The sequence below is a fragment of the Musa acuminata genome, chromosome BXJ3-7 (genome assembly GCF_036884655.1).
Source record: "Musa acuminata AAA Group cultivar baxijiao chromosome BXJ3-7, Cavendish_Baxijiao_AAA, whole genome shotgun sequence".
Taxonomy (NCBI): domain Eukaryota; kingdom Viridiplantae; phylum Streptophyta; class Magnoliopsida; order Zingiberales; family Musaceae; genus Musa; species Musa acuminata.
Genome location: NC_088355.1, coordinates 4,473,015 through 4,495,000, shown reverse-complemented (window position 1 = coordinate 4,495,000; position 21,986 = coordinate 4,473,015). Strand labels below are relative to the sequence as shown.

At 41.6% G+C, this 21,986-nt stretch overlaps 4 protein-coding genes across 4 annotated transcripts in view; 1 reads left to right on the top strand and 3 right to left on the bottom strand.

Moving 5' to 3' along the window:
• Positions 1-847, top strand: part of LOC135643671 (protein LEAD-SENSITIVE 1-like) — a 3,027-nt gene extending 2,180 nt beyond the window's left edge. Inside the window, exon 2 of the mRNA XM_065160938.1 lies at positions 1-847. This exon is cut by the window's left edge and continues 46 nt beyond it. Within this exon, the coding sequence (XP_065017010.1) occupies positions 1-625 (625 nt within the window). The 3' untranslated portion in view covers positions 626-847.
• A 2,814-nt stretch (positions 848-3,661) lies between these two features.
• On the bottom strand, positions 3,662-5,223 carry LOC135642192 (NAC domain-containing protein 43-like). The gene is made up of 3 exons (XM_065158123.1): positions 4,868-5,223; positions 4,501-4,781; positions 3,662-4,423 (listed from the first exon to the last, which is right to left on the bottom strand). The coding sequence occupies exons 1-3, from the start codon at positions 5,031-5,033 to the stop codon at positions 3,824-3,826; spliced, it is 1,047 nt and encodes a 348-aa protein (XP_065014195.1). The 5' UTR covers positions 5,034-5,223; the 3' UTR covers positions 3,662-3,823.
• Positions 5,224-10,435: 5,212 nt separating this feature from the next.
• Positions 10,436-12,259, bottom strand: LOC103990504 (protein CANDIDATE G-PROTEIN COUPLED RECEPTOR 7). The gene has a single exon (XM_009409671.3). It carries the CDS (start codon positions 12,061-12,063, stop codon positions 10,693-10,695), a length of 1,371 nt encoding a protein of 456 aa, XP_009407946.2. The 5' UTR covers positions 12,064-12,259; the 3' UTR covers positions 10,436-10,692.
• Positions 12,260-17,255: 4,996 nt separating this feature from the next.
• LOC135642428 (probable lysophospholipase BODYGUARD 3) lies at positions 17,256-21,165 on the bottom strand. Its single transcript, XM_065158566.1, has 4 exons — positions 20,564-21,165; positions 20,166-20,500; positions 19,880-20,079; positions 17,256-17,692 (listed from the first exon to the last, which is right to left on the bottom strand). Exons 1-4 carry the CDS (start codon positions 21,060-21,062, stop codon positions 17,356-17,358), a joined length of 1,371 nt encoding a protein of 456 aa, XP_065014638.1. The 5' UTR covers positions 21,063-21,165; the 3' UTR covers positions 17,256-17,355.
• Between the last annotated feature and the right edge of the window lie 821 nt (positions 21,166-21,986).

Sequence of the window (21,986 nt, the reverse complement as noted above, 5' to 3'; positions counted from 1 at the left end):
AGGCCAAGAAGTTGGAACAGGAACAATATTAGACCAATTTATCTTCAGCTCCTCTCCATCGAATACAGGAACCGTATGTGAAAGGTGTGGTGATCAGAGCAGGCTGCATGGAGTAATCATTTCCTGCCTTGATTGCTTTCTTTCTGGAGGCAATCTCTACGAATTCCGTTACTCGGTCACCCCAGCCTTTTTCATCTCTAAAGCTCGAGGTGGAACCTGCACGCTTGCAGCTTCGGATCCCTCTGATGTTGTCCTCCATCGAGCAAGATATCTCCTTGATAATAATGGGTTTGGAATGTACAGCATATTTAAGAACAACTGCGAGGACTTTGCTATCTATTCCAAAACAGGTTTGCTTGTGGAAACAACATTCAGCGTTGGACGCAGCGGACAGATATCGTCCCTGACCGCCGCACTAACTGCTGTTGCGTCCTCCCCTCTTCGCTTCCTGACAACAAGCCCCGGTGGGTTGATAGCGGTAGCCAGTAGCATGTATTGCATCGGTCGTGTTGTTTCCGATATTGGAATCAGGCGGGATGTCAATAAGATCCCCGTGGAATCCCTGGTTGCACAATTGGGCAGAGGTGAGCCTGAAACAGTCACTGCCACCGTACCTGCCGGCTAGACTAAAATGGTCATCGTGTCCGAAAAACCTTCTTCTATTCCTGTTTATTTGAACTATCTTATGCAATGTGTGTTGTTCGGACTGGTATCATCTGTGATCGAAGGTGCTGCTGATGCTTGAATTACTCAGAAAAACATTGGAAATTGTATATTCAAGATATGATAACTGCATCCACTGTGAAGTTATGCATAATAATGTAATGTAAAAAGGTTTGCTCTATCATCAGGAAGAGCTCATAATGAAATTTGTTGCTTGAAAAGATGCTGCTTTGTTGATGTTCAGCTACAATGTAGGCCTCACATGTTTATATATAACCCTAACACTATCTGCCATATCAACCTGTTACTATTTCATTTGGTCGAAGCTTTAAATAATAGAAAAGGAAGCATTATAAAGATTCTTTTTTTTTCTAAAATAAAGAATAGAATCAAAATTTTGTGACATAACACTCGAAGCTGGAGAATGTTAGCTGCACATAAAAAAAATCTAAAATATCAGATAGATTTTTTAAATTTAAAAACCCAAATTTTTATTAAAAAATTAAAAAAATCTTAGTTAATTGATACTAACTGAAGGTTTCTTTAATGACTTGAACAGATGACTATTATGTTATTTGGTAGAAGTAAATCGAATGAATGTAAATACACTAAATCTTGAATTATGTTCAACCATTATTCTTATATATATATATATATAATTATGTTCAACAATAAAGCTAAAACTACGTATCATTATATTATGGTGCCAACGATGCTGTCTTTTCCAACATTAAAGATATAAATATGCTGATCGTATCACCGTATCAGTGGACTCCGCCATCACTTTCTTTTAGGTATCTTTTTCTGGCGTTGGCAGGGACGAGGAATCAGGTCATCGGGGTGGCATGACAAGATAAATGGATGTTGCACGGGCTTCTGCTTCCTGATCCGTGCGAGACGCCCACCGCTGGGTATTTGCGTAGGACAAAGCAGTCATGCCTCCGAGTACTGTTCCCGGAAAAAGATGATGTTGAGCTCGGTCTCGATGGCCATGGCATGGCAGACGCAGGAGAGCTTGTGATGGATGCACTTGAGGCCGAGAGTGGCCGACAGGAACAAGCCAACGGAAGTCGTCTTTCATGCACGGCCCCCATCGATTCATTTGAGACGAAGCAAGAAGGGTGGGTCGGCAATCATCAAGCTGTTGGCTAATGTTCCACACAGAGAGAGAGAGAGAGAGAGAGAGAGAGAGGGGTGACGGTCAAAAGCCGTAGGTAGATATTTCACTGGGACAACAGCCAACCAAACCTCATCACGACGACTCCCCCACGTCTTTTCATCTCTCCTAGAGAGCAGCAGAACAATCAATCAAATCTACCAATAACAAACATAAAGGAGATATATTCACAATCTATTTCTTATTATTTATAATTTTTTAAATATTTTTATCATTTTTTTCTTCTTCGAATCAATAGCGACATAAATATTGTCTTCCTCCACATAATCACAAGCTACGAGCAACAGACGGCAAGCAATGCATAACAACTAAAGAATGAAGAGCAATGTCGATTCTGATAGATGAAATAAGATATTGTAAGAATAATGATATGATTGGCAATTGATGGACTATAAATAATTAAATTATATTTTTATTATTTTTATAAAATTTTGTCATTAGTAGAATTGGGTTATCAATTGCAAGCTTAAAAATAAAAAAAGGCAAAATCTCATAAGAAGACCCCTTTTTTTTGGACTTTTCCCCAAAGTGTTTTCTATTTTCATAATTTTCTAATGTCATTTTTATTTTTTTAATACTTGAAATACGCTTGATTTGGCAATCAATCATTTATCCTTTTTTCTTTATTTTCCTTTCTTTTCATATTGATCGGCCCATATGGTAAACTGGTCCGATCATAATATTTTTACATTGTATTATAGTATTTTTGTACTATGCTATAGTTTTTTAAAGATATATTATAATATTTTCAGCAATAGTATTTTTTATATTATTAAAAATATTATAACATAATATAAGAATACTGTAATTGAATCGATCCATAATAAAAAAAAAAAGGGGAGAAAAAAGAGATAAATCGTCGATGGTGTTTTTGATATCAAAAATAATATTATTAAAAAAATTGAAAATGAGATACTTTTCGAAAAAAAACACATTTTTCTCGGAAATCACCCAAAATAAAATGATCAGAGTTGTCCTGATCAACAAGGAAAATAAAAGGATGGACGCAAACTTATAGGATGGCGCAAAAAATCATGGAAATTGAAATGATCAGAAACACCATCTAAACATACAGATGAAGAACATAAAGCATGATGAACACAATAATGGAATCATCCACAATCTAAACGTCAGATATGAAATAATGAAGGTGACATCAGTAGGTTACTCGTTGCTCCAATATGGAATCATGAGATATTATTCCCCGCAGAATGGCGAGCAGATTTACCACCCAAAAAGAGTGGGAAAAGGAGCCGAATGATGAATGGAATGCTCGTTCGAGGAGCAGCAAATCCTTGGGAGGTCACATTCCCATGGCCTAATAGTCAAAAAGGAACGGCATGCGAGGTAAGTGGATCATGTCAGTCTCCTCTGAGAAGCTCGGTTAACAGGGACTTCTCTGTCCTCTCCTCCAACCCTTCGGCTGCTGCTGGCCCAGCTCACCTACCCCGAGACCAATGGATCGGGAAGCAGATAGGGAGCTTTGTGTGCTTGATGATGGATGGACCTGTAGAGCTTTCCTTTTTAGTGTCAGCTTTGTGCCACAAGATGCTCCGGATTTCTCTCCTAAGCTTGCTTGCAGGCGAGGAAGGAAAGGAGATGTTTAGGAAGAAGAACAGTTGGTTTCAGCATATGTATTTCCTTCACGTACGTACTCCTACAGGGAAAGCCACTTTGCGATGGTTGGCTTTCTCGGTGCATCGCGTTTGCATGACCACCCAACGCCCGCCATCCTCTTCTTTCTCTCTCCTTCTGGTCCCCTTTCCATCCCACCTTTCCCTGCTTTCGCGACGGCAGAGATAACGATGTCTCCATATATCATTACGGCAAACGAGAGACCGAGTTTTATTGCAGACATGAAAAGGGAGCCGCACGTACATCACAGACACACCATATTGTCCTACCGATGTATCACTGATCATCATATGTACTTCTTCGCGAGAGATCGGTCATGACGCTACTCTTTGCAAGCTTGCGTTATCTCTATAGAGAGACGGGGCTGATGCGGTCAAACAGCGGTGACGCCGCCGCCGTCAGGCTCCAGAGGTCGCCGTCCCCGCCGTGTCGGTAATCATCAGCGTGCGGTGTTGCGGACGAGGGAGATGGGTGGCGAGGGCCGCCGAGCTGGGAGGCGAGCAGCTGGTCGAAGGCAGCCCAGTCGCCGACGCCTGCATGGATCGCAGCCGGCGACCTGTGGCTTGCGTGGTCGTCGGAGGAGCGGTCAGGAGGGAGGTTCCTTGGGGGTGATCCGAGGGTCGTCGGGCTGTCGAGAGGCGGAAGCTTCATGAACATCTCTTGCAGGCCACAACCGAAGACGGTCTCGATCGGCCTAAGATTGCTAGCCCTGTCGGCAGCGTTGTCGCTCGTCCCTTGGCTTTCTCGCGTGTATGATCTGCTCATGTATTGAAGGATCTGATCCAATGCGTCGTCGCCGCCGCCCGGGCGCAGCAACTGGGTCTTGACAGAACTCTTAGAGTCGTCGATGGCCTTGTGGTGGTGGTAGTTCTTCTGCTTGAACACTCGGCAGACCACCCACCCATCTTCTTGGTTCGTCGCTTCTCCCATCGACACGGCAGCACACATCTATATCGCCAGACGCAATTAGTCCAACATAGGGCGGATGAATCGAGAAAGCAGCAACATGGCATGGGGCTTCTTACGTCGGATCGGGGGATGAGGTGGGAATGGTCATCCAGCCTATACTCGTGCATGATCCAATCCAACTTCTGGCCGCGTGGAGCGCGACCTTTGTAGAACACCAGCGTCTTCCTCATGCCGATTCGTCGGGCGTTGGAGTAGATCACCTTGTCACGGCCGGTGGCCTTCCAGAATCCGGCCGCCGTGGCTCGGTTGGTGCGCGTGCCCGTCGGGTACTTGCGGTCCTTGTGGCTGAAGAAGTACCACTCGCTCTGCTGAGCTGCGCCATTAACCCCGCACTTCTCTGTGCATCCAATGGACATGATGAGTTCACGGTTACGTACCCACATCACTCCCATGCACGAATGAATCAATGGAAAGCAGAAGCACCTTGTATGTCCCACGGCTCCAGCTTGTTGAGATCAACGTCGCGGATGACGTCCAGTTCGATCTCCTCCGACGTCACCTTCTTCCTCAGGTAGTAGCAGAGCAGCTCTTCCTCGGTGGGATGAAAGCGGAAGCCCGGAGGCACACGGGGCCGCCCATTCACCGACATGCTCACAGCCGAGTGGTGGAGAAGAAGAAGAAGGCAAACGTTCTTATTTATCTATCTATCGAGTCCCACCGCTCTGCTCTGCGGCGAGGACCAATGATCTCGATCGGCCTTCTTGTGGCTAGTGGGTTAGTTATGCTGGACTAGAGGAAAGCCACCCACCCCATGGCAGAAATGTGGAGAGAGAGAGAGAGAGAGAGGACAGCATGCATAACCATGACAGCTGACCTTCAAAAAGACTCGAGAAAAAGAACAGGGGAAACAACGAATACGTAACTACTGCGCAAGAACGCCGACGACGGCGACGACGTCGGCAAGAAGAGAACAAGGAAAGGCGGGGGGGGAGGTAATGTGTGGTAGTAGACGCGGCGTTTTCAGGTGTCCCACCACCCATGGCAAAGCTCAAACGCATTTCCACTGGCTTTAATTTTGGTGCCGCCACCGTCACGTAGGCATGACTGACAAGGGTCGATCGAACCACGTCGCTTGCGCTCCAAAGCATCGCCCCTTTCGATGCGTCCCGTCACCTTAGCAAAAGGAAGGAAGAAGCAGTGTTTCGATCCCACTCTTAATTTGAGTTAATAATGATTTTATTTCGAGCACTTATTTTCTTTTAATTTAATTTATTTTTATAAAAAAAATAATAAAGATTAAATTAAAGATAAATGCCTCACTAATTGAGCTGACACCTTATCACAAACGATTGGCTAATCTGTCTGTGGGTGTCAATAATTCTCACTCTTTCTGGAAGTCAATCATGAAGCAGTCGACAGTGCAACCACTGTTTCCACTTCGTCTAACGACAGTGCAAACACGTGTCACGATCTTAAAGGGTGGGCGTGCTTCATTTGTAACATAAATAAATGTATCCTGTCCTAATCAACTAGTTTAATTTAGGTTTTCATGATTAATCAGCAGCCGTCGACAACTTAACCGATATTAGGTAGGTAGCTTCTCGTTGGTCCTTTTAAATGCTACTTTTAGTATCTTAAATTCCTCCCCCCCCCCAAAAAATATGATTTTATTTGAAGTTTACTTTTAGTATCTTAAATTCCTCCCCCCAAAAAAAAAAAGATTTTATTTTAAGTTTGATAAGAGAGATTTGACACGTGATGTTTATTTAGATGTCCTGCTGGCCTCAAAAAAAAAAAAATAAAATAAAATATATATATATATATATATATATATATATGATTTTATTTTTAAGTTTCATAAGTAAAGTTGGACAATCTTATGAAAATTTTATGGTGAATTAGTTTCATAATTAATCTTAATGATTATTAAAATTCTTATAAAATGTTTAGATAAATTGACTGACGTAGGGTTACTCTTTGATTATATCACCATTCTCCCGAGTTATTAATTTAAATATCAGATAGACTTTTATATAAATTTTTCAGGATGAATTACTGAACCCAATCAACTCTTTGATACTAGGCTTGTGATAGGCTTTAATATGGATAAAAATTAATCCTAAATCCGAAATATTTTAACCTAATTGAATCATGAGGTAAGTGCCAATTTTTTGAAAAAAAATTTCTTTCATGAATGCACAGAAAATTAGAGAAGAAACTATTAGGAGCAAAATGTATGAAATAATTTCTTTTGCAGGTAGTGAAGATAATTATGATGGTGCAAAAACACATTTGTATTTAGAGAAGATGGTGAAGATAATTATGATGGTGCAAAAACACATTTGTATTTAGAGAAGATGGTGAGTTGATGGCCCACATGCTATATCAACAAAGATAAATCAATGTCATGATTCTATTTATTCTTTCTTGTGGAAAATAAAATTATGGTTTTGATATTTCACCTAATTATAAGTATAAAAATCATGCTACTATCATGCAGACAATTTTAATTCCAGAAAATAAAATCGATAGATCATATATATATATATATATATATATATATATATATATATATATATATATATATATATTCGATGATATTCAGAATGTCTTTATTTGAGCATCGTTGTCATATTCGAAAGCTATAGAGATGTTAATCCATAAAGAAAACTAGACAATATCTTCTTCTCTTTTTCTATCATTCACACCATAAAAGATTGATGATAGAATTTTATTATAATTAAATTTATTAATTAATAAAAATTATAATTAGAATCTAATCGTATCTATAATATATCTTAACTGATTAGAATCACCTAATCTAACACTAACTGCTAATTTGATTTGAAAATTTTCGGTGCAAATGCTTGGGGCTTTACTTAAGCTTAAATGTTTGGCACGAACAATATGCTGCACTTTGGAATACTGAGAATATTCTCAGTGAATTATTTTAGCTCTACTTTTGGCTGGAAAAGATTGATTCTATATCATTGGATTCTCCGGCATATTGATTCAACCAAAAGGCATTCGTTTCCCATCGATTTACATTTATTAGGAAACAAGCACAAAATTTCCAGTATAGAACCTTATTTCACATCCAATCAGCTTATCGTAACTTTTGTCAATGCATATATATATATATATATGTGTACAAAGTTATACTTACATAGCCCTAATCTGATTCCAGAACCGATGACTTTGATTTTATAGTAATTTCCGATTCAAACCGATAGTTCCAATTCAAGTTCGAAACACATTTTATTTTTATTTTTTTTAAATATCCCTCCAACCAGTTGTTGATTAGGACAAAGGAATTTGGTTACTTAGGTATTCTTTATGATCCCAAATTCTAAGAATTTATGATCTCAAATTCTAAGAACCGAAATTGAACCATCGAATCTAATTCGAATTGGAAACCGTGATGATCAAATCGTTCATATATATATATATATATATATATATATATATATATATATATATATATATATATATATATATACACACACACACACATAATCTTTTAAACTTGTGTATACATTCATCATTGTTCATCTACATCAGCTCTATGCTGAAGCAGAGGAGGTTTAGATGAAATAATCAAGATGGTGAGACTCAGTTGATGACATGAAAAACACAGGAAAACTAAACATCTGCAAGATGACTAATAGACTTATGGTTGACATCTTCTAAGTTTTCCAACCAAAATAGACTTCAAGATTCCCTCCACTGATCATCAATAGTAACACCAAACTAATAAATACACAGGAGATGTGACATGGCAGCATAGGAGTGGGAGTTTCCACACTTCCTACCATTCCCAGGGACCATTGGGACCCCCTGTGATAAGGCAGGTAGGTGAGACAAGTTAGCCATTACATCACAACCAACCTCAACACTCTCTCTCCAGTAGGTGTCACATCTTACTGCTAACCTTTCAAGATCTGAGTGAACTTACCAGTGCTTGGACAAGTAGTTGCCAGCTTCTCTGAACCAGACATATCAACTTAAAACTTCAAGCCACAAACACATACATTGGACAAAACTGAGCACAATATATGCATATAGTTAAACATTAGAATGAAACAGAGAATACTCTTCTTACAATCTTCAAAGCAAGTTCAAAGAAACCTTAGACCTTGCACCAGCTGATGCCAGATTAAAACTCCAACCAGCAAGATCAAATTTGACACTGTTAAATCTTCTTTAAATTCCACACAAAAGAGGGGATATTAACAGTAGGTACATGAGCATGAAGCAAAAGACTAGAATAATGAAATGAAATCCTGGAACTAAACCTTGAAATCCATCACCTTCCCCAACTCAAAATGTCAAAGTCAAGGCTAAGTTTGCAAATAGAGTTGGAAGTTTACCTCATGCCTGTGCATCCTGACGAAACAAAAAAGTCCACAGGAAAATCAATTTTTGGCACTGACTTGTTTCAGATTTCTAATATGCCTCCAGCACCAAGTGATTCTGAGGTCACGGAATTTGATCAGTTCCATGGTTCTGACAGCATCCAGCTAGCTAATATGGGTTCCACATTCACTACTCAATATGACCAGTTCAAAATGATTCAATTTTCTCACTTCTTTTCTAATAAGAGTTTGGAAATTCTCTACTTTAGGTGTCTTGTGTTTCCAGCTATTCTTTGAAGCAAAATAAGATATATAGTGCATTCATCCTTAATGCTAGTTAATAAGCCAACGTTATTATAAGCTTCTTCCTCACAAATCTTGTTCAAAAATCTTGAACAATCTTTCTTTTTTTCTTTGTGAGAAGCATTAATTTATTTAACACAACAGATGTCATTATTTAGGATGACAAGTGTCAACACCGAGTGACATGGTTTAAGGTATATATGTATTAGGTGGGCTGAATTTGGGTTTAAATTGTTGACATGATTATTAGACAGGTTGGTTTGGGTTGAACGTTTTGTTTAGTATATGCGTTTGTGGCAACAAAAAACCTGACCTAACACAGACCTTTGTCACTCCTAGATACGCTGTTCTTTCTTTTAATTCCGAATTTGCCCTATCTAGTGCTCATAATCCTCACTCAGCTAAAGCCATGATTGGTTTCACCCCCATCGTAGAACAAAATTATGAGCTTTACAACTCAGTATCGGCTTGCTGACTCAAAAGGACATACTTATTGTTTTTTTTCCTTTTTGTTGAACATTATAGATAACTTCAACAATACCAAAATGTTAGTCATAGGATTGGAAAAAGCATCACTCAAGGAGGTTTGATCATTACCAACAACCAATTGCACCTGTGATGCATATTGCTTTTGTTCAGATGCTACTTAAATTCACAGAAAAGTTCTCCTTTCTCCAAAATAAAATGTAATCATCCCAAAAGCTATTGTTTAGTTGCTGTTCAATTCCTCACCAAATTATTTGCATATAGGGTTTAAGATGGATGACCTAGATTGTGTATCAAGGTAGTCTGGGCCCTGGACATAATTTGTCATTATATAATGAAAATATACTCAATAGCAAGCAAAAGCAGGTGCTCGAAAACTAATACCTTGAAACATGAAAATACTTCCATAACAGAAAAATTCACAATCTTATATCATATTCAGCAGCTCAATCAAAAGAAAAAAAGTGAGAACATGAGGTTTTTCCTATATAAGAGATGGAAATCTAATAAGATGCATGATTGCACTCCAAAGAAAAAGGAACTATAAGACCCTCCTTATAGAGTATAATAAATCGTAAGGACCTAAGATAAAGTCATGTAACAATGAATTATCACATGACATTTGTCAGTTGGCTATTTCTTAAACATTATACAGCATTATGCTAAAATATGGCATTCTGTATATGGCTGTTTTCAGACAGATTAATCAGATGCTTCAACAATTCAGTATGTGATAAATAATGTTCACACCGCAGGAAACCGCTACATTCTGTTTGAAAGTCAGACTGGAAGATCTGAATTGTGTACCGACAAGAAAAAACCACGATCATCCAACTTAAAAAGCTAAAAAAGTAACAAGGAATAAATGAAATAATGCAGGCTTTCTAGTGTCTGAGAGATGCCATAATTACTGAAAAACATCAAATAGCACCAATAAATGAGAAGTAGACAGACAAACTTACATGCTATTGTACTGACACTAAACAAGATGACCATATCTCCAACGGCAACGGATCAGCAATGCTTATTTTACTGTAACATAGCAAAAGAAAAGTAAAACAAGGATAAAAGATCCGACCTCTGTTTTTTGAGCTTCCCTTGACACTGTATCGAGTAGAAGGCAAGTAAATTTCCTGATTCCTCCTTGAAGATCCAAGTACTGTTTCACAATTCAAACTCATCATCGAGCTTGAGAGCCTCCACGGCTGCCTCCTCCTCATCATCATCGATGGCAAAGTAGGGGTTGCGCGCCTCAGGCCTGAACCTGTACCCAGTGAAGACATAAAACGCCAGGGTGGCAAGCTCCCCGGCGACCACGCTGGTCCACAAGTAGCGGTAGGAGGTGATGGTGGTGAGGGCGTAGACTACCACCCTGGTGAAGTAGATGTAGCAGATGACCACGATGTAGTACTGGCGGAAAAGAGTGAGCTTCATGAGGTTGACGGCGGCCTTGCCGTCGGTCCTGGCGGCCTCCCGGAGGTTCTTGATGGACCAGACGATGGGAAAGAGGACGGCGCAGCAGCAGATGACATCGACGAGGAGAAAGACCTGCTTCCATGTGACCCAGTCGCGGGCGTAGGGTCCGGACTCGTCGATGGCGACCTGAGCAACGTTGGAGACGACCTGGAGGGGTATGACGACCATGAGCACCTTCTTCTCGCGGTCCTGGAGGTAGGGCTTGAGGAAGGACCAGCCGGTGCCGATGAGGACGATGAGGGTGAAGAGGGAGATGCCCTTCAGGAAGCTGAAGATGTAGAAGAGGACGTCCCAGCCGTGGGCGGATCCGGTGCGTTCGATGTAGGACTTGTCCTCGGCCTCGCAGAGGAGGTTGAACGCCTTGAGGACGACGACGGCGAGCATGAAGTAGTGGATGCGGAAGGCGGCGCGGCGCCTGCGGAGAAGGACGGCGGCCCAGGCGGCGGCGAGGGCGGAGTAGGTGAGGAAGAGGATGAAGTAGACAAGAGGCAGGACGGCCGCGCCGACGGAGAGGTAGGCGCGATGGGAGGGGTCGGGAAGGTTGAACATGGCGGAGCGGACGGACATGGAGACGCGGAGCGGGGGGAGGCAGTTGGCGAAGACGAGGATGAACTGTCCGGGCTGATCGGTGAGGTTTAAGCGAAAGCGGAAGGTGGAGGAGCGGGCGACGCCGACGCCGGAGGGGTTGGGCGGGGGGACGAGCCCGTCGAAGGAGTAGACGAGGCGGACGAGGTCGGACTGGAGGGCGCAGGTGATGTCATGGTCCTGCAGCTGGCGGAGGACGTGCAGCCATGCGTCCCGGGTAGATAGAAAGAAGCCCAGCTGCGACAGGTCCGGCGACTCCGCCTCCGGGAAGAAGGCGATGCCGGTGACGTTGAGCTCCAGGCCGCCGGCCCGGGTGAACCCAAACTCGTCGAAGGGGATGATGGACCGCGCGTCCGATCGCACCTCCATTTCCCGGATCTCCGCCCTCGCCGCCCCAATCCACGCCGACACGATGATCAACGCCAATCCAAATCCCCGAACAAGAAGAGATCTCGCCAACCCCTTCGCCGCCATGACTACCACTTTTCCCCCTCTCTCTCTCTCTCTCTCTCTCTCTCTCTCTCTCTCCCTCTCCCGCCGACTCTCCTTAGGTCTCGATTTCTTCTTCGATCAATGGGTTTGGTTTGGGTCAATGGAAAGGGGGCAGAGAGAGAGAGAGAGAGGAAGTTTCCTCTTCTTTGCTTGCGACATGGAGCAGTAGGCAGATGTGGTTGAAGTGTGACGAACCGATGGGCCAAATGCCACGAGAGTTCGGAGTTAATTACTGGGTTAGTAGAGACAACAAACCGGCTTCGCGTTCGACCGTCACATTGGACCGGGTTCAGTGTTAATTTACACGTAAAATCGCGATCCGTTGGACTTTGGAGAACTGGAAAGGAGTGGACCGGTTCGATGATAAGAAAGATTTTAGCTTGACTTGGTGAGCTACATTAGATTTTAATTGGACCGGAGTAAATTAGATTTTGACCCGATTCAATTATATTCAACCTAATTCCTTGGAGCTCCCGTGAGCTTAACACAACACAGGCATTGTTGTTCCCTGCAGGCTTTCCCTCTCCACGCGCCGACACGGTGGATGAGTCCCTTCCGACGGCCGCGCACAGTTCCCACTTCTTAACGAGCACCACCAGCAGCAGCGACAATGGATGGGGACGGGCGATTGTCTTGGTTTTGTCGTTCGTCGCCGATGGTATGTTGCACCCGCACCTGCGCCGCGCCCCTCCTCGCCGCATTCGTTGGAAGGTAATAACCTACTCGAGAATATGTTCCTGCTCCAAACTGATGCTTTTCTTGATCCTATAACGTTACTTCCTATAGCCGAATTGGCCAAAGCCTGTGATACGCAAGGACTTTTGTGCCTTTGGAGTTCAATATGCCCAGTATAGATTGCACTTTGTGCTTTTGGAGTTCAATATGCCCAGTATAGATTGCACGCGTCATGTTCGTTTAAATGCCTGTGAGACATTCATCTTGAACATAGTATTTGATGGTGGTAGATGGACCACGAATTTATCGTGTGATCTAGGCTTTTTTCTTGGCCGATATTGAGGAGGGAGGTATCCAGCTCCGAGCTCACCCTACGATGGGAGGATCGGAGGACTGTCAGTTCTAAGTCTTGGCCGCTTTGTTAACCTGTGAGTTTTGGGACAATCATCCTTCTCAGTTGTGCTTTATGTTTAAAAGAAAAATGAAAAGAAATTTTCATTACATCAAATTTTGTTAACATGTCGACTCAAACTTGAGACCTATCACTTGTGCAACACTGCACTAATTACTGTATGTTAAGACCCTCTAGTTCTCACATCTTAGCCATCTATCAATATGATTATCCAACTATCTAATTTAATAGTGAAAGATCTCATCAAGATCTGGTGGGAAGATTTCAAATGCTCTTATGGAGCCACTTTTAAGTAGCTCCTAACTTTGAAGTGACCACATTGCTTTCATCCACAATTATTAAAACAAAAAAGGGATTTGTCATGCCAATCATTGAAAAGTTTGGCAAATGTGCATTTGTCACAACAAATTTGAATATAGCATTTATGTCCCCCGGTAACTATGATCCACCATAAAACTCCTGCCATTAACATTCATTACAAGAACTATGGTAACAATTGTCAGCTAATTCATTTTTCTTTTAAATTAATATTTAAAATAATAAAGTTTCATCGATACTTTTACCATCATATTTGCTTTAAAGGGCATATTTAAAGGGGTGCTAATGCCAATTAGAACCTAAACATTGTTTACTTTAATGATCAGGTGACGTGGTGATTTACATGTGCAAGTTTTGCAAAGATATATACATATTCATAAAAATTTAAATTGAGTGATAATAAGGATACATTTTTATGTATATGTATGTATACATTTTTATGAAGTCAAATAATAAGGATAGGAGCAGATTTGTCTTTGAGTCATCCAATATTTACCGATGCATGAAATTCACTAGGAAGCAAGTCATAAGCACTCCTATTAAAATCAACGAAACACTCTTATATATGAATCATACTGAACATTGGATTACTGGTTCATATTCAGTTGTGCCTAAATGTTGATCCTTTGTTCCTTTACATTGAAAATATATGTTTTTTTTTCATGTCTAAATATAATACTTTTTAGCTCCTCTCTGGAGCTGTAATAATTGATAGACTGGTAGATGCCAAGAAAAGGGGGAAAATGGTAAGCTGTAATAATTGATTTATTCATCAGATTTTGTAGTCCAGTGTCAACTTCTGGAGATGTTACGGCAACAGACAGGTGCTTTCGACATCCTTCAGGGCAAACATTACTGGCTGTTATGCAATTTTCCTGTCTATCCTTTGGCACATTTCTGACGTGAGACTCTCGTTGAACCTTACTTGCAGACCAGGCTTTATTTTCTTGGCATTGCTTGGATTGGATCTAGCAAGTGACTGGTTGCAAATATACAGGTAAATCGTTCATTTCCAGTGGAATGAGAAAGGGGGTATTAGAATTCTGTGATGCTTTCCACAACTGTTTACAGAACTGCGTCCTAAAGGAAATGTAATATACTGAAAAGAAGCATTTGCATAATATAATGGATAAACTTGCATCCAGTGATGTTAAAGAAGGCATAAACACTCAGTAGAGTGTTGATGCATAAATTATTAGGAAAATATGCTTTGGAAGGCGTATACACCTTGTAAAGTGTCAATTCAATGCATAAATGATTAGGAATATATGCTTTCTCAGATTAGTCTGGATTTTGAATATACCTGATTTGACAGAGTTAATTTCCTTACCCACTTTCATTGTGTCATATGATCTTGTAGGTGCAATTTGACATATTCTTATCGATCAATCTGGAATGGAATTGGCTGATTTTTCAAACTTTGCTGCCAGTGATTTATACCGGTTTGACCAGCTGTTGGGTGGGGAGGGGGGGGGGGGGTCATTACCCATGATTAAAATCCTTGGTTTAACTGATGGTGTTTCAAAACACTAAACTAATTTCATTCTATGCTTAAATCTGGTCTACGGTGTAGATGTTTAAAATTCTGCTTATTGTAGGCTTTTCAAATGCTGTAGATTGTTGTGATCGATATACATTAGTTGGCAAAGACATGGGAAGTAAAGAAACATTCCTTATCATTCCACATTGAGAAAATTTGTCCTTCACTGTTACAGTTTAGAATTGCATTATATGTATGGGTTGAATTTGCCTTTCTCTTGCCATCCAATTTTTTTTTATATATTTATTTTCTGTGCTTTACCCTCGAAGCCGATAAAATAGATAATGCAACTGCTAATGCCTCTTACATTAAGAATAAATCATGGATTTTGCTTTGTTTGTTGGGTTGACATATTCAGCTCTGATTGTGCTCTTACAACCCACATATTCAGCCCATGATAGGTTTTAATCGTCCACAGTCCATCCCTCTTTGACCTAATCATAGATCAAATTAGGGGGTGTGGTGACTGCGTTTTTTGGAGCAGATAAAAAGACAGCAATGAGGGAGAAAACTATAGCAGTAGGGGAGATCTTGGCAGCAGCATCTTGATTCAAAAAGGAGGAGAAAAAGACATAAAAACAAGAGAAAAAAAGGGAAGAAAACAAGAACAACGTAGAGAGACTGTTCTCAATTATTATGTACAGTGACGTGATCTTTGTATCTCAGTTATTCTCTTGTGATTGTTGCAAGGGTTTTGAGCAATAAATTAAGATTTATATATTCATTATTCTTATAGTGGATTATCTCTATTTTGTTATGTGATTTTTATCTTTGAGGAATTTTCCATATAAATCTTAGTATTCTATTTTATTATGATTTTATTTAATTCCGCTGCATATTATAACTTGCAAGTATTTATTCATATACAAAAATTTAGTTTCACTCTATATCTCATCTGTTTTCTCAGTATCGTATGGTTCATTTTGCTGTGATTGCAATACCACTACATCTTAATTTGTTTGGTGAGGAGCAATCCTGCTTCTCTGTGCCCTCCCTCGAGATACAAAAAGGTCAGTTCCTTCTGTTAGGGTATTGATGCGCGGTGCATCGACACCCTAACAGAAAACTACAAACTACAAGGCGGCGTCATACAGCGCCCAACCTCTTATTCTTTTACGGCGGTGAGCAGAACCGGTGTAGGAAAAAGAGAAAAGGCTGCGGAAACCGACCGGGGGGATTACCGCACACTAGCAGAGGAACGAAGACGCCGGAAAACATTTATTACGGTCCGAAATCCTCGGAATCCCGCGTAACTCCACTTTCTTATCCTCCGTTGAGGTGAGCGGAACCCAGGTGCACTTCGATCCGACGTCAAATTGGTCCAAGAGAAGAAAAGAACCAAGGAAAAGTGATGGCAACGCACCGGTGAGCGAGTGTACCAAACAGTAGTCGCAGGGTGATAAAAGAGGTCCCGTAACTCCACTTTCTTATTCTTATTTGCGGTGGGGGGAACTCGGTACCAACCGCCAGTTTCCCGCACTTGGTTCGGATGCCAAAGCGGTCGAGAAAAGGACGAGATTAGGTTTGGGTTGCCGTGGAAGCATCGTTAGTGATGGGCGGCGAAAGGAGACTTACGGTCGCTGATGGGGCCGAAGTCGACCGGCGGTCGGCAACCGACACTTAGGCGGTGCTGCCGTCATCTTCACTAGTGTATTTAGTGACTGAACGTGGTTTTTGTCGTTCAGATGAAGCTTAGACGCGCCCATGCCCATGCCTAATGCCCAATCAGGACGAGGATAAGAGAGAGACTTATCCCTACTGTTGCCCGCTGGAAAATTTATTTTTCTTTAATTAGTTTTTGGGTGGTCGGTAGGAGTCATTTGCATTGAGTTGACTTTGGTCGATGAATTATGGATATCGTGATACCTAAAGGTTGACGTATGTCAGTCTTGTGTTATGATATCGTAAGCCCGACACTACGTTATAAACTTAGTCAGCATGATCCTTCCTTAGGTAGTTGCTCGCTCATCTTGGATCAATACTCTTCTTTATGTTCTCACTTGTTCGACATACATTCCGTCTTAGTGTTAGTATTTTGTAGGACATCAAACAAAATGCTCGTATTAGTCGTCGACATCCAATGAGACTATGAATTAACCTTTAAGACAATAATTATTTTTTTCTTCATAATATTCATAAACATGAAAATATCTATTGATTTAACTGATAAAATATAAATTCAAATCTCGTCTTCATCATTTATCTTTATAAATAAAAATTATGTATATAAATAAAAGATTAGGCATAGGGTATTAGTACATGACCCAACATAAAAGAGAAGGCAGGGTTGTGGTGTTAATTTGGGTTTCTTGTATCGACCTGCGGATGGCTATTTGTTGGTTGGGCTGCCTGCGTTCCTCCATATCTGTTCCAGCTCCCCGGCCAAGGCCTTGTGGTGGCCGACGACGATGGTGATGTGGTCCTTCCTCTGGAACACCTTGACACGAGCCCTGGGGATCCTCGACCCCACGGCGTAGCTACAGTCGACAGGGAGGACATCGTCGTCGTCGCCATGGAACACCGCCACGTCGCAGCAGCTCCGTCTGTTCACCCTATCCATGTACCGTTCCATCGCCTCCGCACTCCCGCATATCACGTTGTGCAAGCTGTGCCATGCAGCACGGTGGGTGTGGCACATGAAGGCATCCATCATGTAGGTCCTCATCCTGTTCCAACAACAACAGAACAATACATCATGCATCATTCAGACACTTGGTTTCCTGGCGCAGTCCATGAGGATTTCAGCTTGTCGAAGTTTCGAGGCCACGGAAGAGCATGTGAGAGTCATAAATAAGGATTGACCAGAGCGTAATGTCGACTGAAAGCACAGGAATAACGCGCTAGCAAACATCTGGAAGGTAGAGTTGTGCAGGATTTGGTGGCCTTCATTGTCATCTCATTCATGCTGCATCGCATCAGATAATGACGTGAAGAACTCGGCGGATGTGGGTGTGCAAGCAGTACTCGGACCATGATTAATGATGAGCACAGGCAAGCTGATGGAGACATACGACGAACAATTTAAATATTCCGAGAAAGATGTCAATACTATGAATTTTGAGTGGTGAAACCTCGAGATCTGTACGGTTCTATGAACCAGAAATGTAGTGATGAATTATAGCAGGGAAGAAAACAAAGCAGACGACAAACAAAACAGAGTCGTTTACTGATTGATTTCTAAGCTTCCTTGTATTACTATCTTCCGCCAAATCATCAAGAGTTCAATAGACTTGGCCAATTCGTAATCGTGACAGGATTAACATCGTATGCAATTTTCACTGGCATAGAGCTCAACATGAGAACTATCTTGACTCGTTTGGGTAGTCAGCCTGCATTAAAAGCAGACATGACGTCCTATATAACACTAGCATTGAGTTGGATGGAGGCTGATGGGACGGAAACTGTGCTTCATCAAATACTCAACCATTTAGATGTTGCATTAGGCGGAAGGGAATAACTAAGTTCAGCATGGCTGTGTCCTCGAATCCATATATACATCCATCAAGCTTAGCCGAAGGGCAATAAAGTTGCCGACCTCTGTCCTTCAGCATCGACTCGACGCGCTGAGGGATAATAGGGAACATCGTTTTCCCATACCGAACAGCCTCTTGCAACTAACTACTTGTTGAAGCACATTAAATTTTGATTCGTATTTGGAGTTGCATTGGATATATATATATATATATATATATATATATATATATATATATATATATATATATATATATATATATATATATATATATATATATATATATTTGTTGAAGCACATTAACTAACATCTTTGCAAAGTATTTTTTCTTTTTTTAAAGGATGAGATTATTCTATCACTCCATCCCATCATGATCACTTTCGTTCTAAGCAATCTTCTCATCTATCTTTGAGAGGTTTTATCATCCCAATTCTTTTCTCTCAATCGCCCCCATAACCATTTATGATATTCTATTATGGGAATGATGGGACTGAGAATGATAAAGAGAGATAGTAGTACGATAAGATGACAACGAAGAGGGGGACGATAGGACCTCGTGAATTGGAGACAATCACAATAGGATTAGGTAATCTCATCTTTTTTTTTTTTAAAGGACTCTGCACGAGAAATAATGAAAACCTAAGGGTTTTATATATATATGTATACATATATATATATATATATATGTATACATATATCCGAAAGAAATAAAAGACAACGGTGGAAAGGTAAACAATTAAACAACTTACATACAATTCTAATAGAGCATAAAGAATTCTTCATAATGCATATTGGAACAACAGTGATAATATTCATGGTATTATTGCATGCAATTATTTTTTTCAAAGTTTAATTAGAAAATGATGGTGAAGACGAATCAAACTTTGGTTTAGTAAGAGTTTTATTTATTTATTTATTTTCTAGTAGGAACTAAAGGGAGATATGCTTTTGTCAATGTTGAAACAGGAATTGAAAGTGCAAAGACCTCAACTTAGTACTAATAGTATCTGTCTGTTAGCTATGCAGTCCAAATAGCGTCGAGAAAAAGAATACATAACAAGGAAGAATGTATGACATAAGCGCAACAGTTTAAAGCATCGAATTGTAGGAGTTGACACAGTGAAATGGGATATTTCGAATTAGATGGTATTAAAATTTCTCCTGTGTTGTCTTGTGTTAATTTGTGTTTTTTAATCTTTTGGGAGCCTTACCACATTGCACACAATCAGCTAACTAGAAAAGCAGCATGCAACACGAAAGAGATAGATCACTAACATTGAATGAAGAGGTAAGAAAAGTAGCATGCAATAGGAAAGAGATGGATCACTAACATAGTAGAAAGAAGAGGCAGTTCAACTGCAGATCATGGTGTAGATTTTACCTGTTCCGAGTGATGAGTCTGAAGAGGAATTCCCACAACCGGTGATTTCTGCAGATTAACAGGCAAATCGTCCTGCTCACGTGCTCGTACCAGCACGACATCGACGCCCCAAACATTATTGGCGGCCACAGCTTCTTCGGCGCCACCTGCCGCATCACGAACTGCGCCGCCTTCTCCCCTTCGGGCACCGGAAAGTATGGCTGCACCAAACCCCACCTTCATTAAATGAACGCCATGGACAAACCCTACTCCATCCTCTACTCATTGATCGACACCCTGGACTTACCGGAGCGATCAATGCAAGCGACTTGACCGCCTCTGGGTGCTCGACCGCCAGCGCCAACGCGATGATGCACCCCATGGAGTGGGCAACGATGTGGAAGGACCGAACGTTGTGCCGCTTCAGGATCGACTTCTCGATCATGTCCACCTGCTCCCGCAGCGTGTACAGCGAGTCCGCCGGCTTCGGGCTCCGGCCGAACCCCAGCAGGTCCACCGCGAACATCCGATGGTTCGACTTGGTCGCGTCTGAGAACTCCGGAAACACCGTCTCCGTCCAGAACGCCGACGACGATATGAATCCATGAATGAAAATGACGTCCGTCGTCGTCGCAGATGTGTCTGTCGGAATATTTTTCTGATCAGTGCTTCAAGAATATACACCCAAATGCAGTAATCAAATACCTTTGGGTCCTTCGACATGAACATATAGGTGAGATTCCGGAGAATTGCATTTCTTGCAGTCGCAGTCGGACCACAGCGGCCGTCGTCCGCGACTGGTCTTCTCCTTGAGCGCCCCGATGACGTCAGAGCTCACAGTGAATCGAATCGATCTGCTGGTCTTATAGCCCACGGCAATGGCGGCCTTCTTAGTGAGCTCAGCAACTTGGGACGGGCGATAGTAAAGTGTGTCAGATACATCCCCCAACCGGAGCTTGGCAGCCACTGGAACAACGGTGCGGCCTTTCGTCGCTGATACGAGGAAGTCGCCGCTGATGGTGACCTCCTCCGGGGAGCAGTAGCACGGCCTCGAGTCGGTCTCCATGGCGGAGTCCACGAGCTTGTAGACGACGCAGAGGATCGCGTCGAGGACGTCGAGGAAGGAGAACACCAGGAAGGCCACTGCGGAGTTGAGGAAGCTGGCCGCACGGCTCAGACTGGACTTGTTGAACTCGGCGCCCATCTCCTCTGTGTCAGCTGCTCGATCTCCATGCGACGCGTTTTTAAAGACAAGACTTTGTACGATATACGATACTGTTCACAAGTAGGCCGAGTACATGGTTTGCAGGTATAGGTTGACAGTTGCGGAAGCTTTGATGAAGATATGCAAGTTTACCCGAGTGAAGAGAGACCGATGACAAAAAATACCAAAGAAAGAATAAGAAACGGATGGAAGTTGCAAGTTGCAGACTTGCTTCCCAACAAATTTCTTTCGTTCAAAAGGAGCCAAAAGTAAAATAAATAAATAAATAAACTTTCTACCTACCAGAAAAGAGATGTCGGGCACGGGTGGCTCATTTGCATTTTTCATCGGTGGATGGTAACGGGCCCATGTTTGGATGTCGACCTCTCTAGAATTGCCAAACCCCCCTTTTTTTTGTCTGTCAGTATAATTTAACACAGTCGAAATGTTCATCTTACAATACAAAGGTAAAAAAAATGAAACCAAATAAAAATTGCATCAGTCAAGTATGGCAGTTCAAGGATTGCTTGCTATGCTTGAAGTGACCCAAGACAGTTTGCATTTCTGATAATTATCAAAAGTGCAGTTAATGCTTTACTAACAAATGACGGGAAACCGATTAGTAATTACATTTCCCAGCAATCTTCAGGGGAAGAGGTGATCTGTTTCTCAAAGAGCAACACTTTCCAAGTCCAACTCATGCTGTAGTTCAATACTGAATGCTACCAATCTTGTTGGAGCAAGATACTATATGCAAAAGACAAAAAAGCCTAGATCAGATTTCTGGAGCTAGAGCCAGTTTCTAACTGTTCATTTGGATAGTTATCATGGATCATGCATATCAAGTAGCATGAGTGAAAGGTCTCTCTTAACACAGTAGTTTGACATATCTGATACGTTTTAACCACACACATTAGATTGAGA

Bases quoted from the DNA above. Each gene is read 5' to 3' on its own strand.
- LOC135642192 (XM_065158123.1), bottom strand. From the start codon at position 5,033: ATGTCGGTGAATGGGCGGCCCCGTGTGCCTCCGGGCTTCCGCTTTCAT. The intron at 4,782-4,867 runs GTGCTTCTGCTT...TTGGATGCACAG, and splicing joins GGAGCCGTGGGACATACAAG to AGAAGTGCGGGGTTAATGGC. The intron at 4,424-4,500 runs GTAAGAAGCCCC...CTGGCGATATAG, and splicing joins ACCTCATCCCCCGATCCGAC to ATGTGTGCTGCCGTGTCGAT.
- LOC103990504 (XM_009409671.3), bottom strand. From the start codon at position 12,063: ATGGCGGCGAAGGGGTTGGCGAGATCTCTTCTTGTTCGGGGATTTGGA.
- LOC135642428 (XM_065158566.1), bottom strand. From the start codon at position 21,062: ATGGGCGCCGAGTTCAACAAGTCCAGTCTGAGCCGTGCGGCCAGCTTC. The intron at 20,501-20,563 runs GTATTTGATTAC...ATATTCCGACAG, and splicing joins TCATGTCGAAGGACCCAAAG to ACACATCTGCGACGACGACG. The intron at 17,693-19,879 runs GTAAAATCTACA...TTGTTGGAACAG, and splicing joins AGACTCATCACTCGGAACAG to GATGAGGACCTACATGATGG.